Raw genomic sequence first — 14,713 nt, forward strand, 5'->3', positions numbered from 1 at the left:
AATGATTTATATTTAAATTTATATATTCAAATTTAAATGATTTAATTGAAATGAGTGAATTAAATGTGTATAGAATTAAGATTACAAATTATATATCAATATTAGTCATAAATCCCGTAGTTGAAGGCGTTTTGTCTTTTTTCTAAAAACAGAAAAGAGGGCGTTGCCACCGAAAATATAACCTCATGCCGCACAAACAACTATCTCTAAATCACAAATATTTAATATACCTTCATTACTTTCCACATTTTCCGTTTCAACTCAGACAACAGTTCGTTGTTTACATTCGTCGCTGTTGTTGGCGCCGGGGCTTCGGGTTTAGTGAACTCCTGAATGGAAACATCGTTACAAAACACATGTTATAACAAGCACCGCTTGAGTTGAGGAATTGTTGATTTTACACAATTTTGAATCGTGTCGCCTGTGTCATCACTGAACGTGTAATGCTGAGAAGACGGGCAAGATAAAAAGTAATCTATCATTCGAGTAAAAAAAGTTTTTATCGTAGAACTTTTTGTCATACCTGGGTTGTGTGTTCATCAACGTAAATACGCAATACAGAACCCCAATTCTTTAGGTGCGGGTGCAATTTCTACATAAGAAAGAAGAAGTGGTGGTGAAGAGGATTATCAGGGAGGATTATCAGGGAGGATTATCAAAGAGGATTATTAGAGAGGGTTATCAGAGAGGATTATCAGAGAGGATTATCAGTGAAGATTATCATAGAGGACTATCATGCAGAGAGGACTATCAGAGAGGATTATCAGAAAAGAATTACCAGAGAGGATTATCAGAGAGGATTATCAGAAAAGGATTACCAGAGAGGATTATCAGAGAGGATTACCAGAGAGGATTACCACAGATAAAGAGATTATCAGATATATTCACCTGTAGCATAGCTTGGGCAGCCACCTCTCTCCCTAGTCTCTTACTACGACACGTTCCCTGGACAAGAAAAGTAAAGATTTATTATAAGTATTCAGATACGCAGGGAAGCTGTTAAAATTAGATGAACCATCAAATCTCTTTTAAACAACGAGAAATACCGTCGCTTTGTGCTTGCCACATTCCATGGTAAAATTCAACTGTTTGTCCTTTCCTTGTTTTAAATCGAATTTAACACCAGTGGTTAAAACGCCCTGGTTTCTGAAATGAAAAAAACACAGATGCATTACATACAGCAAAACTAGCAAGGGAAGTGGGAAAGCTTGTATCAGAATGTCATCAACTTTCGCACAACAATTTTCACTCCCAGGAAGTAGAGTTCCATGCAAAATGATTAGACGGAACTACCCTTGAAATATAAATAACGAAACAAGCTTCTTTCTATCTTATCAAACTGCCTGCTGAACCGCTGGTGATAGTTTTTTACATAGCTCAAACCGGCCAGATTTGTTTGACGGTGGAACGTTTATCATTACCTTTTGATGCATTCGTTTAAAACTTGGTTGGGACTCAAAAGTCCTAACTTCGTCGTGAGTTCATACACATTTGGATCTTCGATGGGAATACTGTCAAAAATCTGAATGAAAGGTTGAAAAATATAGAAGTAAACAATGTTTAGAATCAAGCGATATTTAGTGGAGAACAATCCTTCCAGAATTACCTTTAAATTTTCTTCAACGTCAAGAAGTTTCTTAAAAGACTCAGGCATAAATATCTCCAAAGTTTTCTGAGCAGCAAAGGTCATAGCTTGTTTCTTACTCATAGCCATTCCACTGCCGTAGAGCAAGCCATCCACCCTGACCGTCGCGAGAAAAGGCGTTTTAGAAGCACCGCTTTCATCAATAGTGTACTCTGGTTTAACCTGCAACACCTTCAAGCAATATTCGTGTAGTAAAGACCTAGGACTCTTTCCAGCCGGGCTGATAACAACTTTTTCGTTGCCTTTTGATGTTAGTTTAGTTCCTTGCACGAGGTATGGTATCGTTTTCAGAATTTGTGTTGATTTAAGGGTGACTGGTTTCTGAGCGGGCATATCATTCGTGTCTGTAACTACCAGGTTCCTCTCTTCTTCTCTTGTTATGAACTGAAACTTCCACAGCTTACCCAAGTAATCAGCAACTTCACCGACACTTGACATTTCGAGTTGTTCTGTCTCTGTCTTGTCTGAAACATCTTCCGCAGCGCTGCTGTCATTGTCGCTGTTTTCCAAAGCTTTAACTGAGGTAATTGTCTTGTTGACCTCAGCCATTTTGTTGTTACCATCAGCTTCTTTGCTCTCATTGTTTCCTAAGTTATTACCATAAAGACCATGTTCCTTCATCTCCAAGCTGAGATCACCAACATCAGTACCATCCTCATTACTCTGGCTACCAACATCAGTACCATCCTCATTACTCTGGCTACCAACATCAATACCATCCTGGCTACTCTGGCTACCAACATCAATACAATCCTCGCTACTCTGGCTACCAACATCAATACCATCCTCATTACTCTGGCTACCAACATCAATACCATCTTCATTACTCTGGCTACCAACATCAATACCATCTTCATTACTCTGGCTATCAACATCAATACCATCTTCATTACTCTGGCTACCAGCATCAATACCATCCTCATTACTCTGGCTACCAACATCAATACCATCTTCATTACCGGTACTCTGGCTACCAACATTAATACCATCTTCATTACTCTGGCTACCAACATCAATACCATCCTGGTTACCCTGGCTTTTACTGCCACTATCATTACCAACTAGGTTATCTCCACCCTCCAAACCATGTGAATTACATTGGTTACTACCACTGTCACCTTTACCACCATCAATATTGCTACTATCCTTGATCACAACACAACCACAAGTACCACAATCATTTTCACCCTTCATAATCATTGGAGATTGTAATTCAACACTGTCCATTGTCAATTTCACATCACATTTAGCATTGTTGCCATTGTTACCAAGATAGTTCTCATGGTCATCACAATGGTTGTCAAGGTTACCCGTATGGTGACCAATGTTACCATCATGTATGGTATCCAGCGGTTTTCTCTTCTTGTGAGTATTCTGTTCTTTCTTCGATGCTAGGAACTCATGCAAACATGGTATTGCAGCAGTTGGGACATTGTGTTTCTGATCAGATGAACATTTATGTTAGGAATAAGTGCCGATATATCTTATTACTAAACTGGGAAGTCTCAGCTGAAGCTAGTCTACATGTTAGCAATTAAGAGATTGTTTCTCTTCCTTCTCTTTCAGACAATTGTGAAATTAAAATGAAACTGAAATCAATACTCCTGGCTTCTGTCTTTCTATGGGCTAATCTGTCTGAGTTTACCTCTTTAAAATATATTTCATTTTTACGAATGAACATTTCATATTAATACCAAACCAATCATTGCAGTATTAGTTTCAAAGGTCTTGCTTGAGAAGGTGATATAAGGCAGCAGAAATACTTGTTTTCCATTGGTTAGACTGATGAACAGCCTTGGCAAAGTAAACAACATATTTCGACAGCCACAAGAGAGATATCCACGCAATATAATCATACTTTACCCTAACACTGGCTCCCCCGATGTGGTACGGACGTGACCAAGTGCATATTCTTGTTTTTCGATTCAGGTAAACAATTCCACCACTCTTATGGTAGATACCAACCCAGTCTTGTGGTAAAGCAAGGTTAGGTTGCTGACCACTAACTAGTTGGGAAGAAAATATTCACAATATAAAATTATGGTTATTCTGCACGTAGTTAGGTAACATTCATCTTTCACTTGACTCCTGTAAACCAAATTCATGCAATACACCATTATCTGATTATATTGCTATGAACTTTTATTTCTTCGTGCGATAAACTTGACTTGTTTATAAACAGCGCAGTTAATACGGAACATTTTCAAAAAACACAACTGTCAATTGTCAAAAAATACAACTTACGTTTAACGACCCGCACTAATTCCTCTGGTTCCAATAGTTGATCTCGAAAATCATCCACATTTCCACAATCGATACTCGTAGTTAATATCGCGTCTGATTCATGCTTTCGTTTCATTTTCAAACTTTTTTATACGATTTTAAAATTTTTAAAAAATAAAAATATTTGTTGGTCACTGCTTTACTTCATGTAAGGATTATTAAATGGGGGATACCTTCTTAGATATTCTGGTTACTTTTGGTTACAGGCTAATGTAGAATTTTAATATTTTTAGATGTAATATAAGTGACCATGCAATTTCGTAGTAATAATTCCTGATGGCTAGGCCACCCCCAGACCCAATTTACATATTTCGTGGGCTGGGCTCTCCCGTCACTGCCGTCAAATTTATTACAACCGGCGAAGATCGACAAAGGTTGCTGTCTGGGTATGGTCAAGTAATATATGTTCATCTCAAGCTTTCTTTTCAAAAATACCAAAGACTAAACCCAATCAATCAATGTATACCTTCATCTTTTCATCAGCGACCAGAAAGGGGTCGTGAGCATTTGGGACCTGACGACAAAGAGAGCAGAATTAACATTGAATGGTCATGATGATAAATCTATATTAAATGTAGACTATTTGACGGATGGTGAGGTGTTGAGGTAGTAACAGATGAATGCCACCATATTAACTTTCAAAGCTGATTTAGAGAATGCATTTTATCAAATCCCTTTCCTTTTTAAAAAACTGCATCCACCCCACTGTTCCATGATACTCACTCCTAGAATATTTCCCTCTACTCCCCACACACTTGAAACCTCATTCTACCAAGTGTAAGAGACTTCACACCTCTTATAATTAACCACACCCAGCACTAAAATGGTTTCAACCCCTTTCCCTACCAAAATAAAACTTTTGATGATTGGATTCAAACCAATTACCTTTATTTAGTCACGGTCGTGATGGTAATGTCCACATATGGTGTCTTGGAAAACTGGAAATCAAGAGTAGTCTAAAAGTATCAGACATTGGATTTTGTAAATGTGAAATAATTTGTATGTAACAAAATGTAAATTCTCATTGACTTAAGTAATTTAATGGTAGTTTTCTTCCAATAAACAGTTGTTTTACCAAAATTTTTTCAGATAATTTGCAGTGCAGCAATTCTATTTGTCTTGCTGTCTCAAGTGAGGATCAATCGCAGGTTAGTTAGAGTACAGTGGTCAGGACAAGGTGTCATGCATGCATCTTCATTTCTTCAACACAAAGTTAATCAGCATCAATCTCTTGGGATTGGCAGATTGACATTGTATGTTTGAAAACTAAGAAGATTATCACCCAATTGAAAGCAGATTCTTCAAAATCATTTGGTAAGAGGACATTTTAAGAATGCATAATAGCTTCAACTGACAATCAATTTATACCAGGTATGTGTATGTGTCTGAAAAACATCACGAAAGAGAGACCAGTTCTTTTGGCTGGCTATGAAAGTGGAGATGTCATCTTGTGGGATTTGGGATCTTCAAAAATGATATCAAAATTAAAAGTACACAATGAGCCAGGTAGACTTTCTCCCACACAGTTCTCTTAATAACATAACCTGCCTAAGTAAGCTTGACAGTCTACCATAACACATCGTTTTTTGTTTGTCAGTAATGTGCATTGATTTTGACAATGATTTGAAACGAGGGATAACTGGATCCGCTGAGGACAAATTAACCGTTTTTAAACTCACTGAGGAGGAATCGTTGCAGTTGGAAAACACTGTGAAAATAAAGAACTGTGGTGTCTCGGATGTCAAAATTCGTGGGGATTGCAAAATCTTCGCCACTGCTGGTTGGGATTGCAAGTAAGTAAATGGATCAAGCAGACTTGGAAGTACCTCAAATGACATCAAATACGCAAGACGTTTCGTCTTGAAAAACGCTCCAGGCATTGTATTTTTCTAATTTTCTTTAGATTGAGAGTATTCAGTTGGAAGAGTTTAAAGCCGCTCGCGATCCTCAACTATCACACACAAACTGTGAATGCTTTGACTTTCTCTAATTGCTCGGAACAACTGCTGGCTGCTGGGTCAAAAGACGGAAGGATAAGCCTGTGGTCACTTTACAAAGACAACTAGAATAACTACATTGAAATGTAATTGAAAATTTGACAATCCACAAGTCATTATACGTTTGTTAAATAAATTTAGTTGATTTCACTAAAATCAACCGCAATAAATGGTCTAGCCATTTTTTAAGGACCTTTGCAAAGGTCGCAGTAATCTACAGCCTAATATTAACTTAGTGTTAAATATGACCTATTCTGGTTTATTCTACAATGAGATTTGGCTAGTTGTATTCGCACTAACATCGCCTCAAGAATGCATTCTATGGTTCATCAATGAACAGTAAATTCATCAAAATACCAAAAATTATGGCCTTCAGTTCAACCGTATCGTCATGAAGTTTAATATGGTTGTGGTAGTAGGACATTGTGTGTACCAATCAGAGATGAAGGGAATCCCGCCTGGGGAAATCTGCACCACCTCTCTTTCTTAGAAAAGCCTAGAGTGATTTCAGTAGGGCATGGCAGTTTCTCTGAAGCAATTTCCAAGAAGTTGACACGAAAGAAAATGGTGTAGAACACGATACGGCCGAAGAGAAGACCAGCTTATAATATCCTAATCTTCCTCCCTTAAGGCTAGTTTCCACTCAGGAAAATTCTCCTTTAAATCGCACAGGGGAGGAAAGTTTCCTTTGTATGAATGCCGCCTGAGAACTCACCGACAAAGGAAATTTTCCTGTTCGTTCCGATCCAAAGGAGATTTTTTCTCAGTGGAAACTAGCATTTACGGAACGAGAACTTCGCACAAAGCTATCTATTCTTCCGTCCCTAGCGAGCTGGACAGGTAGGTTTATCTTCCTATTCATTCTGTATTAACCTAGTAACGTTCTCGACTGAGCTTCGAGCAAGATCTAAGATTTGAGTGGCGTTGTGTCCCTCCGCCATTTCTGAAAGAAATGGAAAGGCTATAGGATCAAGAGGTTACAAACCGCTCCAGGAAATGATTTTGACCTACCGTTGAAGAACTTAATGATGTCCGTGAAATCCATGCTGTGATCTATGAGAATATTCCTATAGCAGAAATATAACAACATTCAGCGCTTGAAAAATACAGAGGCCGGTCGTATAAAAAGGTAGTTAACTTTTAACTATAGTTTCTGGCAGAATTGGCCAATCGGAATAATGTATCTTCTAGTTAACCACGATTTAACTACTTAAAATGTAGTTAAGAGTTTTTATACAACCGGCTCCTGATGTGAGGTACTTCGTGTTAGGAAGGCATGCTGCCATTATTGAGAAAGATTAAAACTGAAACACTGAACAAATCGCCAGATGGCAAGTACGAACCTGTAGCTCTTTAACAAAGCCAGAGCGATGAAGAGGACGAAGTGTTTGGAAGAACAGATACGCGCTGACCAAATGCATTCCCACACGCGAAATATGTCTTCGTAGAGAAACTCTAAACGCATATAAAGTACGAGATTATATCAGAGGGTTTTTATTAGTGGAGGTACCATCAAAGATAGATATGGTGCAGTCCACAGATATTGAATCCAAATATACATCACGTTACGACATTCAAAATATACCATACCTCTCTTGAAGTCTAACAAAAACCATCTGTAACAGAAGTAACAGTGGGTTAGATCCCCATTCTGTTGCATCACTTCAAATAATTCTGGATCTAGGATCTATAAACGATGATAAACGATAAAATACACTAGTTTAAAACCTAACCGACTGAAGGAAGAGCTATCAGACGTCGAGAGGAAGAGTTGTAAGAAACTTAATCGTTTATGAAGACAGTTAGTGTGAGAAACATCAAACAAACCACAAGGCACACCCTCAAATATCAAACTCTTTTGTTCCTCACCGATCTTAGGATTCGCACGAAATCAGCCAGCGCGAATCTCGAATGTTTAACCCAACAACGTTTAATGTTATACCTGAATAAGTGATCTCATATTGACGAAATATTTATCCATATTTTCACCATGAGGAAAGTTATGATCCATCCTCTTCATGAGCAGAACAAAACAATGATACGACTTCGCTTCTGAGAAAGCAAAATTCATGAAAAGTTAGTCCGGTTTCTTCTTAGGCAGCATTGGGACCAATGATTGTCCAATATTTAAAACCTTGGTGCAGCAGTTTTTACATACCGTCATCAAAAATGACCAACAGTGGAGCTAGCAGATCACACATCCCTTGAACATACCCGACTTCTAATGTCGTCCATACATACCTGAAAGAAAATCACAGAAATTAGTATTTATTAGTAAACACCAGACACTACAAGCCCCTTCACGTCTCTTTAGACTTGTGGTGATGAGCTTAACACGAATTAGCGAGGAAGCCAGCCAGACTTACGTGCACATGATTCTGCGTAATTTCTCGAGGTTTGGTTGACTGAAGTAAGGATAATTTCTGTCACAACGCAACACATCCTTGTCGATACGATGAATATTGAGAGCAAAATTATCTAACAAATCATCCTGAAATGAAATAGAAAGACAATGAATAGTGAATGTTGTTTTATCAGTTCCTAAACTGCAGTCACACAACTCACATTAGAGGTTCAAGGAACAACTTACTGAGTAGGAACTAAGCCGTGACGATCTGCCATCTTTGCATGTGCACTGTTGCCTCTCATCCGTATCACCATCCACGCCATTTTCATGGTAACCATTCGTCAAATCTTCATAATCCCCGGCACTCTTGCCACATAGGGTGCACTTCTCGCACGAGGAACCATTCTCGTAGGTCGAGATCGGTACCTTGACGGACTCCTCAACACAATCATAACATCCGCTCTCATCGTCGAGTTCGGATTTTGGAGAATTAACCTCGGGGTTTGTCTCTTCACGGTCATCTTCTCCCGGGGTTCCATTACACCCGGAGTAATGTTCTTCTGGGGTGCCGTTATCCTGGTATCCATTTGTGAGCTTTCCGTTGGATACATTACCGCTGTCTGGCGACTCAATATTGTTTTTCGTATCGTGGGTATCATGTTCCGGGGTCTCGTTAAACTCGTCCTTACTCCCCGCGCTGCTTGCCGTGCTGTCCCGATCGGTTTCCGACACTCGTGTTCGTTGGCGAATCAAAATTTCGACGTTGGTCCATTCCGCGAGAATTCGTTTATACTCGAACGCGCGCGCGTTGTCCTCGTGCTCACGTTCTTCAGGCGTGCTCCCGTACGCGTGATAGCCAAGGAGATACGGCCAGACCTGGATACGAGACAGTTTGAAACTTAAATATTATATAACGTGTTTGTTCGAAATATAAACTATTTATTCAAATATAGCAGTTCTGTTTTAGGGCTGTCTGGCGAAACAACACATACCAAATGTCGAAGATCATGTTCCACGCCACCGTGATAGACCAGCTTCGCAATTTCATCTTCGTCTGAACATAACTACAGGGGAAAAGGTTCTTTATCAGCCAAGCTAAAATCGATGTAATTGACCTAAGATTGTCGTGGATTAAAGAGACTCGTTTGAGGGAAGAAGCTCTATGGTAATTTGACGCAGTGACCAGCCAGGCCGGCGTCAAGGTATTTTAATCGCACCCCAACAAAGTCAGGACTATCCTCTACCTTGCCAGCACGATACAGCTCCGACCATTTTTCCCGCGTCAATCCTTTGCTCGTTACGTCATCAACGGCGACCACCGTGGGCTGAACGAGACTTGAGAGATGGTTTCTTACAGTTGACAGGTGACGCACATGAGACAACCCTGGAACAAAATTTAGATGTTACATGAAGTATTCATAATAGCCGTATATGAACCGACGCAGTATCCATCATCAAAAAAGTTTAGGTTAAAAATATGAATCACGTACAGCCTTTCAATGCTCTGTACATTATCTGGTGTTTCATTGTGTGGCAAACTGACTCTAAACAAGCTCTGAAATGAGAGAAAAAAGTAAAACATTACAAAATAACGTCAAAATACATCACGACAGTCAACTTTTGAAAAGACACTTTAGAAAAGTAATATTTGAGAAGAAACTTCATCTTCACTTTTGGTTATATTTTAGTTCCTTTCAGCCTCAACAACTACACTGGTTTTCTCTCTATCGGAGACACTCGCCTGGTCATTTCCGTTCCTCGTTTTTTCACAAGTCTTTGAGGCGGTGGTCGTGTCTTGGGTCGGTCAGCAAGCTTTCTCAACTTCTTCTTTTTTCGTGTCTTCGTCTTCGAGGTCGCCCACAAATTCAAGTCACTATCAAAGCCTGAAAACAGCGCTCTTGGTCAATGCATTGAAAAACGTCAACTGTTCGTGTTTGTGGTAAGGTAATGAGCCTTTACTCTTTCAAAGCTTTCTTGTCAAGGCCCAAAAAAGGCCAGATATCATTCTCATTCACCAAGGCCAGATGTACCCTACTTTAACTTGACTCTAACAACAGTTGACTCAAACTTACTGGAGACGGTTTATTTACTTCGCTAGTCATTGCATTGATAGCGTAGAGTGTATCCCTACCTATGATAATGTAGAGTATATTCCTACCTATGATAGTGTAGAGTGTATCCCTACCTATGATAGTCTAGAGTGTATTCCTACCTATGTCCTCAGGTGAAATACTTGGTACCAAGCGGAAGACATAATCTCTGGTCAAGGATTGTTTTACGATTTTTCCTTCGTGTTTATCGAAGAGTGTTTCACCACCACCAGTGTCGTTAGCCAGAGGCGGATCCAGCCTACCATAGGGCACCAAACCCGTCTCTAAGCATTCCAGGAATCTCATCAATGATCCTGTTGTTGGGAACCTGATTGGTGGACGCTGAACACCATCCTGAGCGATTAAAACCATCACTCGCTCGGCCTCACCTGTGGAAAAGCATGGTATCAGGTATACGAACTCATTTAAAGTCAGTTCACACGAAATATTGCACCGTGCAGACCTACAGTTGCCGGGATTATAAATAGGATTTTACTCTTTTCATAGGCGTGAACAAGTGAAAAATTCGTGGATGTTGAGATGAGGGCAAGCATGCATGCATCAGAGCGTTTGCAAGCGTTTTAAAACGGGCCTCATTTACCAACACCACTAGCTCTAACTGATTGTGAACATACACGACCACTCACCTCTATGATGACAGTGGACATACACCACGTCTAATGTATCAATGGTTATAGCCTGGTTACTGTGTTGTAACATTTGATGTTCATCTGGTGAGCCGCTCATCAGATCATTTGGCGTCCATTTCACGAGAAGCGACTCAGCAGTTTGGTGTAAAGACAAATAACCTGGCACCCAGTCCGAACCTGAAGCCTGGTAAAATGAATTCACATCGTTTATAGTAAAGAAAATTTGAATGAAATTTAATTTCAAGCACGATATCAAAGTAAGGGGCACGGTATAAGGTGAGGAATATTCACAGTAGACGCACTCAAGTCGAAACATATGCATTCGTAATTATCATCAGTGGTAACTCTGGTTAAAGTCATAGATATCAGGACTTGACGTAAGCCTGAGTGACGCTTCTGTATAATATTATTCATTATATTGCTGTAACCGAGTGCTTCCACACTTACTGGTTGCACTTCAACGTTATTTTTCCCAAACAACATATTTGCACTAGCATTCTGATGCAAGGACTCGACATGTTCCCTCGCCAGACTCGGAGCGACTACAAATTCCTCGGGCAAGGGAGAGGTGCTGGAAAGTTGAGGTTTATCAAAAGATGTCTGACGTCGTCTTAGCGATAAACCACTGTGGATGCGATGTCGTTGAACCAGTTCATCTGCCGAGGGATCCGACCACCTCCCATCTGGCGTCTTCATCTTGGAATAATCCAGGGCACAGGGTCCAGCTGAAATGAAAGAGTTTCATTAACACCCTGAACACAGGAAAGGAACCCACACCCTCCCCTGCTGTAATTAGTCAACCCCTTGCCCCTTATCAGTGCACTAAGCAATACTACCATACCAAGGAGATTAGCCACAAGAGGTCCATTGACAGGATCAGCCAAAATTGCAGTTGGTTCATAAAATTTGCTGAGAAAAGAAAGAACTGGGTATAAATAAGAATGTCTTGAAAGAAATTTGTGGAATGCAACAGAGTTTCTTTTTGAAATGTTCAAATAAATACACACTCAGCATGTTCCACCAAGGATCCGAGAATCTTTGCTAGAAGTTTCTCAACCAATGCAACTCTGATCCACAAGAATTTGATATTCTTTCCATAAGATAGCTTGCATTGGTCCAAGTTTAACTTCTTAACTTTCACCTCTGTCTTCTTGATGTCATCCTCTGGACCTGAAAATCAACAAGATTTTAAAACAAATCATTAGATCTCAGCCTAAATTACACCCAGATGGAGCCGAACGTCTCCAATCTGCTTATAATGGAAAGTGAATGAATGGCCTATGAATCTACCAGTCAGTGAGCTCACGCATAAGTAGCCCAACAATCAGATGCTGTATATACATTAAACTACATTTTGCAAGTAGTTAAATCCTAGAGGTTTAAAGGGTCTTAATTTCAAGTGGAATTATACACACTTCAAATTTAAGCCAGGAACAGTTGATGCATGGAAAAATGAGTCAACTATAGGTCCTCCGGCAGGAATCGAACCTACGCTTTTGCGATGCCGGTGGCAAGAGCATATTGCACAGTTAAATCCTAGTTAACTCAGAGATACACAACTTTGGTTGGCTAATTCTGTCCCTAATAACTACAGTTAACTAGTCTTGTATACAACTGGCCCTAGATTGCTGGGCTGCTATGGTTTACCATAAACATACAATTCATACCTGGGGAAGGTTTATGAACTTCAAAAGCATCATCTGGTTCTGTTCCTGACAGCTTCCTTACCAGTACTCTGGTAGCCTCAGACACCTCGCATAGTTTCAAAAGCAATGTTTCCGTGTCGTACGGAGGTAGGATTCCTCCAGCACGTCGTTTAGAACCATCTTTGATGACGGCATCGACAACAGCTATGAAATAAGTAGTGGGAATAAAGATTTTGTTTTTTAGAGCAGTTTTAATAAATAAATTGAAACAAAATTATCTGTTTGTGTCTCATATGTTAAACTATTGAAATAAATGGCATTGCTCTATCCATGCAATGACTATACTGCAGAATCATCAACGAACAGGTGATTCACTGAAGATTACATTGGCATTTTGCTTGTCATTTTTGTAAAGCTTATTTGTAATTCAAATTGAGTGACCAAAAATTATTGGCAATCCCTGAATTACAACTCATTAAAACCACAATTCCTTACACAAATTCATCTGGATTTAGCAATAAAATATATATGAAATTCTACACAGATAAGTTATGCATATATGTGTGTATTATGAATTTTCCCAAAATTTAAACATATTTTGCATGCGTATATATACTACACTGGATAAATTACAAAATATTTACTCTTAGTACAAACAGATGATGAGAAAAGTTAAGGCCCATATTCCATGTAATGAAAAAATAAATTAAAAACTCTCAAGAGCAGCAGTTCATGATTAAATATTAATGCAATTTTGTTGAATTTGGGATTATGTTTATTATATGCCAATAACATTTAATATCAAAGAACAAAAATTTTGACCACAATAGAATATAAACATCCATGTCTCTTAAAACATGCAAGTGCGTGAACCCAAGTGCTCTTGATATATTGTAAAGGGCATGTTCTCAAGGTTAAAATCTTGTGGATAGATTACAATACCAGTGTATAAATACTGCTCAATTAAAAATTCAAGTATTATATGATAATTTGTCATCATTTATGAAAGTTAACAGTGACATGGGGGGGACTTTAATCACCAATTTAAATCAGTATGATCAATCAGTTTTTAACTTTTTGTCAAACCCACTATGTACAATCTATGCACTGTAACAGTAGTAACTGTATGCTTGTTGTGAAAAACGTGAATAGATACCGCTGTATTTTGTAGGCTGTAAAATAAGAGTGATTTGTACCCAGAGATATTACCATTATAGATTGCATATATTCCAAGTCAGTGCATTGTCTAGCTTGGAGCATATGTTTCAAGAGAGACAGACATTGTCCGAGACAATATAGTTATTAATCCGTAGTTAAAACAACCGCTTTTAACATTTGCATGAAAATTAGACGCTGCAAATATCGCTGAAAATGAGTTACTGAGAGTCCTTGAAATCTTTATTTTGAAATCGGATACGAAGTGAGACCGTGAATATCCTGCAACACAGAAATCAGCTAGCTTCTTCCTGTCACAGTTTTGCCGATAAAAACCTACCACAAAGCGACGTTATACTTGTGCTATCTGCATGAATAAATTTTCGGGTGACTGCTTCCTCGACGATCTGTTTCACCTAAATTAGATTAAATACTTTTGAGGTAAATAAATTGAACATTAGATGAAGATAGCCCCAAAAAAATACATCTATGACATGAACAATAAGAATAACAATATATCTCTGAAATAAAACTCGCAGAAATAGTTTCACAGATATAGTCTTTTAGATTGCAAATCTAGCTTTAATATTTCCGATCCGTAAAAGCTTAAAAGGCAAACAAATGCAAATTTGAGTGTCTTTAAAATACTCTATAACACAATATGGCCGCTTCTCGCTCCAGACTTTACCTCTTTCTTAAGCTGTTGTATAAGTTTTTCCTGCATCTTTCAAGCTGTACAGCGTCCTAACAAAGGGTGTATCATCCAGCTCAAAACCAGTCGCATATTTGGTTTGTATATTTGTTTTTTCACCTGGTTTTATCGAGGCTTTTAAAAGAAAGTTGACGCTCGCATCTGTCAGATATTGCTCACAAGAATTATTGAATATTCATTTCACTCGA

The 14,713-nt window shown here is 38.8% G+C and overlaps 3 protein-coding genes across 3 annotated transcripts; 1 reads left to right on the forward strand and 2 right to left on the reverse strand.

The window, feature by feature from the left end:
- Positions 1 to 51: 51 nt before the first annotated feature.
- LOC114520651 (microprocessor complex subunit DGCR8-like) lies at positions 52 to 4,050 on the reverse strand. Its single transcript, XM_028540972.1, has 9 exons — positions 3,890 to 4,050; positions 3,509 to 3,651; positions 1,607 to 3,085; positions 1,422 to 1,522; positions 1,047 to 1,146; positions 889 to 945; positions 524 to 592; positions 231 to 329; positions 52 to 142 (listed from the first exon to the last, which is right to left on the reverse strand). The coding sequence occupies exons 1-9, from the start codon at positions 4,002 to 4,004 to the stop codon at positions 89 to 91; spliced, it is 2,217 nt and encodes a 738-aa protein (XP_028396773.1). The 5' UTR covers positions 4,005 to 4,050; the 3' UTR covers positions 52 to 88.
- Positions 4,051 to 4,105: 55 nt separating this feature from the next.
- Positions 4,106 to 6,142, forward strand: LOC114520467 (guanine nucleotide-binding protein subunit beta-like protein 1). Its single transcript, XM_028540733.1, has 8 exons — positions 4,106 to 4,314; positions 4,412 to 4,534; positions 4,824 to 4,927; positions 5,018 to 5,076; positions 5,173 to 5,242; positions 5,300 to 5,434; positions 5,526 to 5,721; positions 5,832 to 6,142. Exons 1-8 carry the CDS (start codon positions 4,205 to 4,207, stop codon positions 5,992 to 5,994), a joined length of 960 nt encoding a protein of 319 aa, XP_028396534.1. The 5' UTR covers positions 4,106 to 4,204; the 3' UTR covers positions 5,995 to 6,142.
- LOC114520466 (small G protein signaling modulator 1-like) lies at positions 6,142 to 14,675 on the reverse strand. The gene is made up of 20 exons (XM_028540732.1): positions 14,502 to 14,675; positions 14,154 to 14,229; positions 12,680 to 12,862; positions 12,020 to 12,182; positions 11,854 to 11,921; positions 11,460 to 11,737; positions 11,010 to 11,196; positions 10,485 to 10,751; positions 10,014 to 10,155; positions 9,763 to 9,827; positions 9,517 to 9,656; positions 9,265 to 9,336; positions 8,516 to 9,148; positions 8,292 to 8,416; positions 8,084 to 8,166; positions 7,868 to 7,977; positions 7,516 to 7,612; positions 7,269 to 7,380; positions 6,937 to 6,992; positions 6,142 to 6,868 (listed from the first exon to the last, which is right to left on the reverse strand). The coding sequence occupies exons 1-20, from the start codon at positions 14,535 to 14,537 to the stop codon at positions 6,780 to 6,782; spliced, it is 2,982 nt and encodes a 993-aa protein (XP_028396533.1). The 5' UTR covers positions 14,538 to 14,675; the 3' UTR covers positions 6,142 to 6,779.
- Positions 14,676 to 14,713: the final 38 nt, after the last annotated feature.

This window comes from Dendronephthya gigantea, unplaced genomic scaffold, assembly GCF_004324835.1.
Source record: "Dendronephthya gigantea isolate DGI-Jeju-01 unplaced genomic scaffold, DenGig_1.0 000016F, whole genome shotgun sequence".
Classification (NCBI taxonomy): domain Eukaryota; kingdom Metazoa; phylum Cnidaria; class Anthozoa; order Malacalcyonacea; family Nephtheidae; genus Dendronephthya; species Dendronephthya gigantea.

What these genes read in the sequence shown, in the direction of transcription:
- LOC114520651 (XM_028540972.1), bottom strand. Translation starts at nt 4,004, where the DNA reads ATGAAACGAAAGCATGAATCAGACGCGATATTAACTACGAGTATCGAT. An exon ending in ATTAGTGCGGGTCGTTAAAC is followed by an intron (nt 3,652 to 3,889) that starts GTAAGTTGTATT and finishes CTTCCCAACTAG; the next exon opens with TTAGTGGTCAGCAACCTAAC. An exon ending in ACGTTGAAGAAAATTTAAAG is followed by an intron (nt 1,523 to 1,606) that starts GTAATTCTGGAA and finishes CCTTTCATTCAG; the next exon opens with ATTTTTGACAGTATTCCCAT.
- LOC114520467 (XM_028540733.1), top strand. Translation starts at nt 4,205, where the DNA reads ATGGCTAGGCCACCCCCAGACCCAATTTACATATTTCGTGGGCTGGGC. An exon ending in ACGGATGGTGAGGTGTTGAG is followed by an intron (nt 4,535 to 4,823) that starts GTAGTAACAGAT and finishes ACCTTTATTTAG; the next exon opens with TCACGGTCGTGATGGTAATG. An exon ending in AGATTCTTCAAAATCATTTG is followed by an intron (nt 5,243 to 5,299) that starts GTAAGAGGACAT and finishes AATTTATACCAG; the next exon opens with GTATGTGTATGTGTCTGAAA.
- LOC114520466 (XM_028540732.1), bottom strand. Translation starts at nt 14,537, where the DNA reads ATGCAGGAAAAACTTATACAACAGCTTAAGAAAGAG. An exon ending in TCTTGTGGCTAATCTCCTTG is followed by an intron (nt 11,738 to 11,853) that starts GTATGGTAGTAT and finishes CTTTCATTTCAG; the next exon opens with CTGGACCCTGTGCCCTGGAT. An exon ending in GTACAGAGCATTGAAAGGCT is followed by an intron (nt 9,657 to 9,762) that starts GTACGTGATTCA and finishes ATTTTGTTCCAG; the next exon opens with GGTTGTCTCATGTGCGTCAC.